This window comes from Euphorbia lathyris, chromosome 5, assembly GCF_963576675.1.
Source record: "Euphorbia lathyris chromosome 5, ddEupLath1.1, whole genome shotgun sequence".
Taxonomy (NCBI): domain Eukaryota; kingdom Viridiplantae; phylum Streptophyta; class Magnoliopsida; order Malpighiales; family Euphorbiaceae; genus Euphorbia; species Euphorbia lathyris.
In genome coordinates, this window is record NC_088914.1 from 77,961,763 (window position 1) to 77,976,797 (window position 15,035).

The 15,035-nt window shown below is 33.5% G+C and overlaps 1 protein-coding gene across 2 annotated transcripts; it reads right to left on the bottom strand.

The window, feature by feature from the left end:
- Positions 1-9,301: 9,301 nt before the first annotated feature.
- LOC136229139 (B3 domain-containing protein Os01g0234100-like) lies at positions 9,302-14,125 on the bottom strand. Of its 2 annotated transcripts, none has more exons than XM_066017719.1 (7): positions 13,822-14,125; positions 13,482-13,547; positions 12,801-12,832; positions 12,561-12,717; positions 12,233-12,439; positions 10,353-10,443; positions 9,302-10,253 (listed from the first exon to the last, which is right to left on the bottom strand). In XM_066017719.1, exons 1-7 carry the CDS (start codon positions 13,987-13,989, stop codon positions 9,490-9,492), a joined length of 1,485 nt encoding a protein of 494 aa, XP_065873791.1. In that variant the 5' UTR covers positions 13,990-14,125; the 3' UTR covers positions 9,302-9,489. The 2 variants fall into 2 exon arrangements, with proteins under 2 accessions (XP_065873791.1, XP_065873790.1); XM_066017718.1 differs by having other exon boundaries at positions 12,561-12,723.
- Between the last annotated feature and the right edge of the window lie 910 nt (positions 14,126-15,035).

The window sequence follows — 15,035 nt, forward strand, 5'->3', positions numbered from 1 at the left end:
ATCCTCTCCGCCCCCTTTCTCTTCGTCGTCACCCGTTGCTCCGATTTACTCCTCTTCACATGATGATGTTGCTCCACTTCATCTTCCCAATCACTCTGATCCTTATTTAGTTCCGGTTCAGGTTCACCTCATAACGTCCTTAATCCTTATTTAGAAGTCCAAGAACCCAAACAGTAACTATCGCAAGAGGCTCATAGTCTTTCTGGATTCCTTAGTTTATCATTACTTTTCTACTTCTCCCATGTCTGAGTAACCATCTCTTTCTTATTCTTCTCGAATCACATTCAATCTTTCTACTATGCATCTTCTTTTTTTAAGGTTTTAGTCGGCATGCTCTCGATTGGCTCTTAATCAAGTTGGGCATGAATGATTATTTGAATAATTTTCAATATTACTGTTACTATTGTTTTTTCTGATTTTTGACTCCAAGTTAGCTATTTTGTTTATGGATTCTGACTTTTCTCTGGTTTCTGCCATGGCTTTTAATGATTGGATTTTAATTTCATTATTTACTTGATCAGATATGGGTTTTTTGGATCACCGATTTCCGTTTGACTGCGTATTGAAATCGACCAGCGCCATCATAGTGAAATCCCATGCCCATGATGTAGATGATGAAAGGTCAGGCATGGTTTCAGATGTACAAAATTTTTGAGTTTTGAGAAGATGAATTAGAGATGATGAAAGGTCATATGCCATGTGTTGTAATTTTTAATTTTTATTAGGATTTAAAATTAGCTTTGGTGATGTGTAATGTGTTAATTGGTGTGATGACTAGACTAATGTTGTTATGTCAAATAAGCTTAGTCTGTTAGATTAGAGCATTTTTTTTGTGTTATTTGAAAAATATAAGGATACATTTGTGTTTTTATTTGATATAGAAATATATGTGTTAAAACAGAAAAATACAAGGACAAATATGTGTAACCCATAATTTATTAAGTATATATGTGGACATGATTATTGCCTAAATCATTCTCACTTCATTATTATCGGCACCAAACCAGACAAGGTAGGTGGTGAGATCTAATCCTTGAGCATATCGCCGCTCTTTTTTATGATTGTAATATTTTACCAACATTGCCCATTCCCGAAATTGCATACATTTTCGCTTGATTCATTGACTCAAAACATAATAACAACTCCAAATAATTGATTGTATTTTCTTAAGTTGTTCAAAATAAAACATAAAATCAATCAAAAGAGTTTCCTCTTTCTTGGTTCCTTCACCTGAAAATTAAAAAGAAACACAAATCAAATTAAGAAAAATCGAGATAAGAAATAGATAAAAAAAAATACAGTAATCATTAGAGGTCTTACCAAGAGTGAAGTAGTAGATCGAGTGAGGTGAGATGAATGACTAGATTCGAGAGGAATCGGTAAAAATTAAAAGAGAAGAAAAAAAGAACAAGGAATAAAAGAGAGAGATAAAATGAATATATATGTCAGTATCCAGTATTTAAAGTAAATTAGGCTCAACTCAGGCCAAATATTTATTTGAGCACCCACTCTCACCTCACCATGTGGGAAAATTATTACCAACACCTGGTTTTGGTTTACTCCCCCGTTAAGATTACATCATATGATACAAAATCTCAAATTACGCCACATGCCACAATTTGAGTGGAGGAGTAACCAACACTGAATGTTGGTAATAAAACCTCCTGCATGTGATACTTTCTGACAAAGTGTCAATTTGATTAGTCATGGTTAACCTCCAATATTTTTAAATAATACTATTAGGTAAATAGTAAAATTATATGTGATTCAAAAATGCCACACGTAATCCATAATGTTCTAATTAGATTGACACAATTATGACATAAAAAAAATGTAAGTTGGATTAAGATTGACTTATTTAATTCCAACCTGATATAATTGACACAACATGAACTTGACATTAACTTTGACAATTACCATCCTTAAAACTTATATATAAAATAAAATTCTCTAGGTAAAATCCAAAAATAATGGAGGCAACCTAGAAAAATTAAATTTAATATTAAAAAGTATACTATATAAAATAATCATTATCTAAAAAAATAAAGGGACAATTTCCCTCTTTCTCCATAATGTTGCTTCGCTCATGGCACTATGGCTTATTTGAAATGTTGATTTTTTTTTTATCTTTTGTTCTATTATTTAGTAACATTTCCCCTCATTTATTAAAAATTATAAAATTTCAATTAATATGGATGATAAATTAACAGCTTTATTATATTTTTATGGAACGGGTTTCTGTTAGTTATGGTAAGATTTTAACAGAACGTCTAACTTATCATCCACATTGGTTCAAATTTCACAAATTTTCATAGGCCGTGGTCAAATTGTACTAATTAATAGGTCACTAGGTAAAGGTTAATATTCTGAATAGGTTAGTGATAAATATTCTCAAATAATAGGCCATGAAGCAAAGATTAGTATTTTGAAGAGGTTAGAATGACATTGTGCTTTAAGCCTTTATTTTAACATTGTTGTTTGTAAGTTCTTTTCTAATTGTTTTCCTAGCTAGTTGTCCATTGTAAACAAACGCATCATGTGACTTTTATGTGTACTATCCCTTACTCACGTAGACGGAGTTTGTGTGTCTGCTACTTAATCTTAGATGTACTACCAAACCCCAAATAAAACTAATAGAAATAATAGAAGAATAAATAAAATTATATAATATTTTTCAATTTTGGAAGAACAACAAACATAGGAATGAAATATTGAGGCATGCACTGAATAGTTTTCTTAAGCTAGAATTTACCTACTACAGAGCAATAATTTCTCCGGATACAACAACACGTTTAGTCGAACTCAACTGTGTGCAGAAAATCACCACAAGAAAAAAAGAACATAAGGTACGTAAATTTTACAGAGATGTTTTAGTATATTCTGTTTCTCTTAAACAAGACATAAAGGAATGAAATAGGTTGGTGGAGAAAGCTGGAAAAAAATGACTTTTATAATTCACGAACTTAATCACCTAATTAATTCCTTTTAATTGGAATTAATCTTCTTGTAATCATTTCAGGATTAAAAAAGAATTTGATGGACCGTTCGATCCGGCATTTATGTCGTTCACGACATGCGGGTGCACCCTAAGTCTATTAGGATTGTAGTTACACCACTTTGCGTGTGAGAGAGTCTTTTAGTTGGTTATTAATTAACACTTTGCAAAAATAATTAGATTATAAACCATTGTAACTCCTCGTAAGAAAGTGATGTGGGATAAATTTCATGTTTCCTTAACAATATCATTATAGTGACTTACTTTGAGCATGAATTCATTATTTATCTGTTTTGAACTTATAATATACCATTGGAAAGTGTGCAGTAGAATACAATTACATATTTTTTTTATATCTTTTGTATTGATTTCAGATAGCATTATACCACTTGTTTTTATTGAATTCTATAGATAAAAGTAAAATTATGTGTGTATTATTATTGTTTAAGTAGATTGTGAATCTTCCACTTTGCCTCCTTTTAATTGATTAGTTAGTTTGACATTTTAGTTAAAAGGGGTCATATATATAAACATTAAAGTGTTAAGGTCTAACCAAAGACATACATTCCATATTACAATTATAATATCTTATCAATAACTTTAAATTGAAAATATTATATTTATGAAGGTATATTAATAAACTAAGTTTTTATACATATATCCAGTAATAATTTAGTGCCTATTTATATTTAAGGAAACTATTTATTTTAAAGCTTTTGTTTAATGGGGTAGTAAATCCATGACATGCTAGAGAATAAAATAATAGAATGTTAATTGTAATTTAGGTTGAGCATAGTATAATTTTGGAGTCATTTTTTTAATTATATATTGATATAATTACTATATTTAGACGATAGCGAAAGAATAGACGGTTAACAATTAGGACATAGCGTTTCGTTGGAATTACTTGTGTTTTCAAGTAAGTGATAATTTACATATTTGTTTGGTTGTTGATGTGTTAATTGATTGATTGTTTGGAATGGACATTTTTTTTATATGATATATGATTGTTTGATTAAAAATAAGTATGTAGCGCATATGTGAATTGGAGGATGATGTTGGTTATGATGAATGTGATTACGGAGATACAAAGAGATTGATACATATATGTTAGGGTAATATTGATAGAAATTAAACGACCTGCTTCGGATAGTTATACCCAGTGGTTAGTTTGTGGTTGAAGTGTTTTGTCTGAAGAGTTGTATGTGAAAAATATTGTATGTGAAGAATTGTGATATGTATTACATTTTTAGTACTTTGGTGTCGAGGCAGTGATGGGATACCTTAGCGTGGGGGCGGTATCCTATTTTGATTGTTATTGTGATATTATGTTTGTGAAGAGTTGGAAGTAGTTCTTTCCATAGCAGATAGAGTCTAATTAATTAAATAAAAAATGAACTTGCATAAGTGTCGGACTTGTTATTGATTAAATGTATGCAGTAATTTTCACTTGGTCAGCGTATATATATGATGTGTTATATGATTTAATTATTATATCTATGCTATGTGTGGCAAATATACATTAGCTAACACCTTATTGAGTAGGCAACTCATCCCTTGCCACCTATTTTTCAGGAGATAAAATTTAGTTCTCAAATACTATTCCCCTCCAGCTTTTTCAGTTGCCTTTTGATTGCGTTAGGTTGGCCAGTGGTGTTGCAATTTCTTTTAAATTTAAATTTCAGTTTGGGACTATAGTTTATGTTTATCTCTATTGAGATAATTGTTTTAGAATTTTATTAGTTATATTTGACCTTGGAATTTAATGTTTGAATTATAATGTTTGATTAGTAGTTAATGAGACACATTAAGAAGGCTTTATGAGTAATAAATGTTTTTGATAATCGGATGTTACATAACCTTCCTCAATTTTGAAAAATGTCTTCCATTTATTCCACATTATAACTCTTATTTGGTACTATTCATTAATTTGAACTACAAGTCATCAAACGAGGTTTTCTGTTGGACATATTGCGACAATTTAATGGAAGCAACAATAAAGCTTGAAAGAAATGAAAGATTTTTAAAATCAATTGATTTGAATTTATTACAAATCTAAATGTGAAAACCAATTTATAAAAATACAATACGCGTAAATTCAGCATAAACTGATATTCCTAGTTCAATTAGGAATTCAATGTTTAATTTTCTTTTTGTTTACCAACACATTTAAACACATACTTTAAATGAAAAACTTATTTATTTTTTTATATATTGTTTTTTTTTAAATCATTCATGTATATATTGTTTTTTTTTGGTAGGAAATGAAAGAAAAAAAACAAACAAACAAAACAACTCAACCCGGGATCAGCCTAGGAAAACTGACCCCCCACCACATCCTCCAAGATCAAAGAAGAAATGAAGCCCGATATATATTGTTACTATTATTTTGTTTGTATTATTTGATATGCCAAATATGGTCTAACTTATTTATGTTATTTTTATTTTTTAATGCTTTGTTTAATATCATCACATACAAGGTTGTTAGATTTTTATTTTTATGTTTTATTTTACTTCAGACATTAATATGTTTATCCTTTGTATATTATTGACAATTATATGAATTAATTGTTTAGCACTCTTCCTTGATGTCTTGTCCTCGAACTCCAAGTTTGCTTTGTAGGTACTTAACCTTTTTTTGGTAGTGCTTTCGTAAAAATATTTGCAATTTGATTCAAATAATGGCGTTGGCCCTTGGTTAAGAAGGTGCTCAACTTCTATATTGAAGTGGTTGCACTCATTCCTGTTTCTTGAAATTTACTAAAACATTCGTTAGGAATGGGCTCAACTACTTCTCGGGCTACCCTTAATTTTGTTTCTCGTTGCCCGATATTGCGAACTGTGTGAGCACGAATATCAATGTAGTGGAAATTCTCAGACAAGCGCATTACTTTTACTTCGGATCTATTGGGCTTTCATTCTTCTCGTCCAAAATCATTCTGATTATTCTCCTTATAAGATTCGAGTTATAAGCCTCATTTCTTTGTTCACGAGATTCCATTTATAATCGACTTTCTTTCCCTTATCTTCCCAATTAGTATCCATGGGAACTGTCTTTCTCCACTTCAACAAAATCATGACACTTGTTATCGTTGTAGCGAACAAAACTCTAGCTCATGGACATCAACTCCTCAAAAGTCCAAGGTGGGTCACTGTGTTACGATAATGTTATTTGAGGTACTATTATTTAGGTTTTTATTTATTTAAATGTCTTTAATATTTAGGAGTTTTAATTAATAAGTGGTAGAATAGGATATTATTTAATTATTATTTTAGTTTTAATAGTTGCTTAAGTTTCGTATTCTTAGCTGGTAGTATTTTGTTAGGAGTTTTAATTAATAAGTGTAGAATCCTACTTGGAAAAGATATATAGTGATGTTAGGAAATATTCTCTCTCTTTAAAAATGAGGATTTTTATCGAATGAGTATGCATAATTTTAATCAAGAATTTAAGGAAGAATTGGTGATCTCTTTAATTAAAAGACCACCATTCCCAAATTAAGAAAAATAGGTACTCCAAGGAATGGCAGTAAGAAAAATAAGAAGATCATGCTCGACTTCACGGTGGAAAGACATGTGATCCTATTCGCGGACCCATAACAAATTGGTAGTAGAGCATATCATCATGGGTAATTTCGAGCAATGGACAACCAAGGTTCAGGATCTAGATCACCGGCTAACCGGATCTGATAAATAAAATTAGCCATGAATTGCGAGAGTTAAGAGAATGAACGAAAGGAATCCAACGTATGTTGGAGTTACACGTTTTGGGGAAAAGGAAAGGAACCCGAAGGTGGAACTACAACTGGAAGTAAAGAATCAGAGACAACATTCAATTATGGTGCCCAACACTAAAATTAAAACACCGTTCCAAAGTATACCCGACTTCAGTTTCCTTCTTACAATGGAAATGAGGATCCTTTAGGCTGGTTGTACCGTTGTGAACAATTTTTCAGCAATCAAAATACAGATGGAAGAGAGAATGTAGAGTTAACTGCCTTTCATATGGCAGGAGAAGTACAATTATGGTACTACGGACTCGAACAAAAGGAGTCTGGACTCATTTGGGACTGATTCAAGTCCTATTGTTTGCTGCGTTTTGGGCCACCATTGAGCAGTAACCCATTGGGTGAATTAACTATTCTCCGACAAAGGGAACAGTGGAAGAATACCAAGAACAATTTCAGACCCTTCTGACAAGGGTTGTGCCTGTGAGGGCTAAGCAACAAGTCGACTTTTTTACTCCTGGATTGTCTGAAACCTTAAGGATGGATGTGGACATGCAAAATCCTCCGAATCTGGTTACCGCCATGAATTTTGAGAGGGCTTTTGAGAGGAAGTTGTTAATCAGCCAAAGATTGAGCATAGGGTAAGCCACCTCTTCTTGGGTAGTCCCAAAGGGGCTCAACTCATAAATGATCAAAAGACTTGTGCAAGTAACACCTCAGCAACTTCAAACATGAGTAATAGCACTCCGCCTCCAATCAAAATGCTATCTCAAACTGAAATGGTAGCCCGCGGGGCTCAAGGGCTGTGTTTTAATTATGGTGAACTTTACTCACCAAGACATAAGTGTAAGAAACTCTTCTACCTTTTGATGGATGAACCAGAGGATGAATGAGGATGATAAATATGAATTGCATCCTAAATTCGAGCTTGCGGACAAGCTCTAGTCGAAGAGGGAAGAAATGTTACGATAATGTTATTTGATGTGCTATTATTTAGTTTTTATTTATTATTTAAGTTTCTTTAATATTTAGGAGCTTTAATTAATAAGTGGTAGAATAGGATGTTGTTTAATTATTATTTTAGTTTTGATAGTTGTTTAGGTTTTATATTCTTAGCTAGTAGTATTTTGTTAGGAGTTTTAACTAATAAGTGGTAGAATCCTACTTGGAAAAGATACCTAGTGCGGTTAGAAAAAATGATCTCTCTTTAAAAATGGGGATTTTTATCGAATGAGTATGCAAAATTTTAATCAAGAATTTAAGGAAGAGTTGGTGATCTCTTTAATTAAAACAATCACCATCCCAAATTAAGAAAAATAGGTACTCCAAGGAAGGGCAGTAACAAGAATATGAAGATTGCGCTCGACTTCGCGGTGGAAAGACTCGTGACGAGATTTTATTCGCGAACCTATAACACACTACAACATTAATGCTTTAAGGATGCATAAGCGGTCCCTGTTGCAAGGGCATTTGTGGGGACATCTATATTTAAAGATTTTTGACAAAGGAAGCCATTTCAGGAAATCGTTTGAGATAATCACAAAGATGTTACATTCTCTACTAATAGACATTATGGAGATCAGTGCTTATTCTTTGAGGTTTTACTGCTAGGAAGCTATATTCTTTGTACCACTCCAGTGCCACTCAAAGTAAAGTGGTGGGAAATATCTTACACATCATGCATCGTCTTGATTGTATAGGCTCATGATGCTCATAAATATGCATAATGCTCATTTGGGTATTTTACAGTAGAGTAGTGAGGCAGACAATGAGTTTTTCAATATGGTGGAAAATGAGTGTCAATGATTCGCAGTGAAAAAAGGGATGTTGTAAGGTATTTAACAATCTAGCATTCCCTCTAGCACTCCCTTATCCAGAAATTGTTGGAAAAGCACTTTCAAAGATTCCCTAGATGGGGTTTTCAGCATTATCTCGAGGACTAGTATTATCCAAGATTTCCCTGTCTTTTTTTCGACGAGCATTATGCCCATCATGCTAGGTGTCACTACTGAAACTCTAGGTGGGACTTTTGGGCTTGTGTTCGGGGGAAGATATCTTGTATGTTGTTATATGGACTCATAATTGTTGATTCTCTTGTTTTAATTGTAGCTAAGTTTCAACCATCTGATTTTTTTTTTTTTTTTGCATTTCTTTTATGTGGCGAGTAATGCCGCATTAGGACCTTCTATGAAGCTCTGAGCTCCATCAGGCTTCTCTATTGTGTTGTCCTCGAGATCATGAATGTCGAGGTCTTTCTCGACATTGCTTGGGATTGTCCACCCACCTTTCCCCACCCACCCCCCACCGTAAATGTGGAGTTGTTTAAATCTTTCAAGCCCTCCGATTGTGAGATGGGTTTCTTTCAACCAGATTATTCGGACAATTTTCCCTCCATGCTATGGAGAAATGTTACGAGCTAGGAAAAAGTGAGATATGAAGGTCACATAGTAGATTCCACGCTCAACTTACCAAATGTTGAGGTTAGCCCAAGTTCCGGATCTTTGACTTCACATTAGCTTCTAGTCATATGAAAATACCATATTACCCTTATCTTAGCTTAGGCAGTGGAGCATTTCTATTAAAGACTTTCTCTTTATTAAAGCATGTTACAAGTTACAACAGTTTGTACAATGATACAGGTAGCAGTCTCTGGTCCACCCAAATCCCATTTTTTCTTTTCAATGTTTCAAGCGGAGTAAGGGTTTATGAATTTAAATAACAAGGCATACCAACGTACAGTATTGTAATAAACTAATAAGAAAAACATCACCATGGGGATAGAACTTCTTCCTGGAACTTGAGCTCATAACTTTCAATTTTGGACTTGAGAGACTCAATATCAGCGCCAAACTTTTCCCGGGCGGCCTTTAATTCCGCAAGCTTTGCTTCAAGATTTTGAATCTCATCTTCAGTCTGCACTCTTTCAGTTGTAGCTTCTATGTACCTCCTAGTTTTTGCAGCACCTTCTGAATCATAGGCAAGTTTTACAAGCTTGCTCAATCGATCACGTATGAATCCAACATTTATTCCGAAATGTTCAGATGCTCTTAGACTCTTGTCCCAAGTATCAAATTCATCCCTTGATGTGGTAAAATTACAATCTCTTATGGCATCAGAAATATTAACAATTTCAGAAATGATTCCTGCAATCAACTTACAATTGATGCCCCTGATAAGATTTCCATGGAGTAACGTATTCTGACTGCAGCAGATTTCGTAGTACTTCCTTCTAATGTCTTCTGATATTTCCGCGTCCAGAACTAATCCATCAACCACAATGTTGAAATTCGCAAAGCTTTTAATGTCGTCAAATTGAACACCAGGTGACGAGAACTTGACACCTTCTAGAACTTCTGAACCAACTTCTTCACTGTCGTTTTCGGATTGCTCAGCTAAATGTGCAGTCTTGGAAACTGATAATCTTGACCTTGATTTCTTATTTTTCTTTTGGACAGCAGCTAATGGAAGAGACCTACGGCGTTTCCTCCTTGCACTTTTACAAGGTACTAAATTTATTTCTGCAGTATCTTCTGTTTTTACCAAGTTTGACACCCAAAAGAAATGGATCGGTTAGTAAGGACATTGCAATAACCAATATTACAGAAAAAAGAAGACCGCAGCCAACTTGCCTGCATCATTTTGTTTTATTTGAGGATCCAAAGTTAGTAGGCCTAGAGCCCCATCCACTTCTGTCAAATTATTTGTTCTTATTATGTAAACCTGCAAAAATGAATAAGATTTGTCATGCACCAAGTAATCGAACTGTGAAGTTAACTGTAAGGATATACTGCATGCTAACTGCGGAATCAGTTCCACGTCCATTTTCTGTAATGTGATTAAGGAAGACATTCTAGCTTTAATTGAACTGAGCAAATAAGGAAGGAAACAGTACCAAGCATTCAATCAACCTGTAGAGGCTACTCAGGAAGGTCCCATAATGGACGATCCTTCTGAATAGTAACATTTGCAGATAAATTAATGCAGCATACTAATCTGATAGTTTCAGCAACAGACCCAATATGTGAATAAAGATCACACATGCACTAATCAAAATTCTGGTCTCATACTCCTAAATTGATTCCAAACCATGATCCTAGGCTCGGATTGGAGCGAACCTTAACAAAATTTAAGTTCTCAATTCTTTTTCTACAAGAAAGTGTGGTTTTCTTGATAATAATCAGCAGTTGACCTGATATACAGAATAGTACAGGAATCAGTTTCCATTGTTTACTACCTTGCTTCAACTGAATGAAAGATGGGATGGAAAATCCAATTGGCTGCATCTGAAAATCTATTCTTAACCTAGCCTAAATCTGAAAGCTTCGCATTCCTAAAAGAGATATTTTGGGAATAAATCGTCATTCTAAGTCATTTGGCTTAAAAAAACATGATCATTTAGTAATATTGACCTCCCAACTCCATAATTGAGACTTGTACTAGTAAATGGGTAAGGAATAATGTCTTCTCCATAATACAATATAACGAATCTCATGATTTGGGGTTATTAGCCGATCCATCTTAATCATTCAAGTCAAAAAAATCCATCCATCTATATTTGGGGTTAATGGAAGCCGGTTTGAAATAAGATTCAAACCAAACAATAGCTTAGACCTGAATCCTGATTCATGGTTTCTTTTCCAGATCATTTTTTATCTACTTTACAACATTCAGCAACTGATTAACTAGACAATCAATTAAGTAGCTCTGCATTCATGCTGAAAGGCAATATATCAATTGCTCTTCCCATAAACAATCTGCTCCGTACTCAATTCTGAACAAAAGAAACTAAAATGTAGAACAATACATTAATGGTTAATCCATAAATGAAATCCCACCGTGAGCAGTCCAACCACCTCAGTTAACCTTAATCATCCCTAACATAAATTTTGATTATTCAAACCTCAACCCAGATTAATCATCATTCCCTTGGATGGTCCTTCTTGATCTCCTTTACAATATCCAGACTATCTACCCATGTTAGATGCTCTCTCAAAATAAAGCAGAGCTCCCAAGTGCACGAACTCTTCTCTAAAAAATCTTATGTCTTTTAAGAGATACACAAGTATCCTCTATATGAATCCTCATTGACACTGCAATAGAACTTGCCTATCACTGGAATCATATGGGTAAAGCCATGAGCAGAATTAATTTTCTCCAACTTATTGTGTTACTGAATATAGTCCCACGAAGATCATTTTCCATGGTAGCTGAGACACTCAATTAAACCACTGAGCCATTCCAATATGCAGAGTTTATGCCATAGAAGAAAATGAAAAAATTCCTGGTTTCTAAATTTTTAGCACTCCAAACACGCATAATACGAAACACTAAAAGTAATATCATCTAAGCTCCAAATTGACATCAGAGCATGTCAGACTTGCTACCATATCACATAGCACTTTGCATATTCATTTTCACCATTTTATAACTATAGCTTTCATGGAAATTGTATAATAAGAGCCCGAAGAGTAGTTAATGTGGGCATAACAAAAGAAAAACAAATTATTACCTTAAATTTGCAACTATCAATATATTGAAAGACTAGCGCGTCTCCCTCAAGCAATTGGTGTGCAACAGCAAACTGTCTCCAACCAGCACTCAGTCCTGTCTTATATGCAATGTATCTCATCTGAAAATCTTTCCCACATTCATCTTCCAAGGTGAAAATAGTGTCTTCACGTGGTAAGTGTGCTCTACAGAATGGTCCAGGAAGTCCCTATTATAAGAGGGGGAAAACCAACATTAACAAAATGCTAATGTCAAAATGGATATATGTCTTTGTTTCTTTTCATAAGTCACCAATCTAACTCAGCTTCATATAACTTCTATGAGCTTACCATCCAAAAACAACTACCGACATGTGATCTGACCAAACATTTCACGAAGCTAGGGAATGCCGATTCAAGATTTGATTGAAACTCCTCTGCTCGAATGACAGATGCTGATTTGTTCTGTTCAGGAGATGTCATTCTATCAATGGCAGGCTTATTTTGCCTACAGCTTCAGAGAAACAAATAGCATCATGATAATGCTAAAAAAAAATTAACTAGAAAGGACAGTTTAGATTCTTTACTTACCATATACATTGCCCTGCATGACCAGTATTTGCCTGCCCATGAATCAAGCTTTTAATCAGTATCCAACATAAATATTTCTTGCGACTGAGAGTGTGGTCATTTAAATGACAGGAATAATGGCAATTTGCAATATATTAGAGCAGAAAGAAGTACATCATGTAGCAAAGGATTCATTTAGAGAAAAGAGGGGTAGTAAAAAAAAAAAAAAGTGAACTTGTCATGCATTGTCAATTTGTCATCCATGGTCATCAAGTTCTTGTATATATATTTGTCTATAACCATTCAAGCAAACATATTATGATGTTAAAGAAAGAGGAAAGTCATGCCAAGACATATTATAAAGTTGTCCCTAGCAACAATCTGCCAGTATGCTCTAATTCTGCTAAGACTGCAGAGCTTAATTATTCCAAGCAACACACTTTGGGGTAAAACTTATAATACTCCTGCAAGCTCCAAAGATTATATGATATTTCGATTTCACGACTGTAGCCCCGCATAAGAGCTCAAAAGAGCTAATCAGGTACTACATTTTATCACAAATTTGAAAGCTGAACACCTTAGCAGCTGTGCGTTGGCCTTCGAATCAAAGAAAAATCAAGCTACCACAGAGTTGGTAACCATAAGTAGCAAGAGTAAAAATGAAATAGAGAAAGAAGCAGCAACAGTAACAGACTGACTTACGTGCTTAATTTCGGAATCTGGATACCTTCTCTTGATCCTAACACGCTTTTCAGTTTTCTCCATAACCTGACCCAAAAACCAAAATTGAAGTAGAATCAGGATTTCAAACGCTAATTGACAAACAGAAGAAAAGGATGATCGAGAATCGTGCATTTCAAGCTAAACGCATAGATGCAATTACAGAAGCAGAATTAAACCGTTCAAACACCGTTTCACAATACTTCAGAAACAGAAAACCCGAGATCTGAATTCTCATTTCTCTATAAGTTTGTCCTAAAGCTACCAACCAGGCAAAGAAATAAAAACCGACAGAGAGAAGGAGAAGGAGAAAGAGAAAGACCGAAGATGAAGAGGCAGCAAGAGTAAGCCTGAGTTTGGGAATAGGAGGGTGGGATAATTGAGCAAGGGTTAAGTCTTCTTCTCCAGGAGATTTAGAATATTCAGAAGGAAGCGGTGACATTCTGTTGAAATATGCTTCCTCCGATTCATTCTTGAGCTCTTCTGCCATTGATTTGATGTTTTCGGTGTTTCTCCAAGCCAGCCTGAGAAGACGAAGGGGAAAAAAACAAGGAAAACCCTGGAAAGAAAAAAACAAGCTTGAAAGCAGAAAAATAGGCCTTCTTCCAGGCTTACTACTGATACAGTAACCCAATATTTTTCTACCTATATTTTCAACGAAAAGTATAAAACAGAATGACCGTTTAAACTGTTAAAAAAAATCTATTACCATTTCATTTTAGGGTTAAAATACTATTAGGATGGAAAAATTACACACGTCTAATTATACAGTATAAAATCGATTCAATTAGGTTTAGTTAGTAAGTAATTGTTCATTTTATAGTTGACATATAATTCATAAGTAAATTCTTGGATTTGGTCAGAATTCACTTACTTACCCCAAAAAATGACACAAAAATGACTAAATATTTAAGAGTATTATCATAACCACTCATATTTTTACATTTCACAATAAAATTTTTTTAAATCATCTCACAATAATTAATAAAAATAATAAAATTATAATTATAATTATTACTATTACATTTAAACACAATTCTAGCCCGTTAGAGTTTACAATAAAATATATTATTAGCATTTAGCATAACTAATAAGTATTAGTATCAATAATTAATATGTAAATTCTTAGACTGGATTATGATTGATTTACTAACTCAAAAAATGAGACAAATATACTTAATAAAATGATGCGAAATAAAAATATATAAAATATTATTATATTCTCTCATAATTTTACATCTTATTATAATTAATAATGGTAATAAAATTATAATTATTATTACTTATAAACACGACTCTAGTCTGTTAAAGATTATAATACAATGTAAGACCTTAACCAGTGGCGAATAAAGAACTGCTCGGCTGGAGGGGGCCAATTTGACACCAAGCCGAGCGGGCCAATTTTACACCAAGCGAAAACGTTCAAAAAAGTCAACGATATAAAAAGTAGCTACCAATAATTCCAATAAAATATAGTTAAAAAGCACATCGCTAATTAGTTCCTATTAATAGAAGGCAACGACTTACTAACAACTT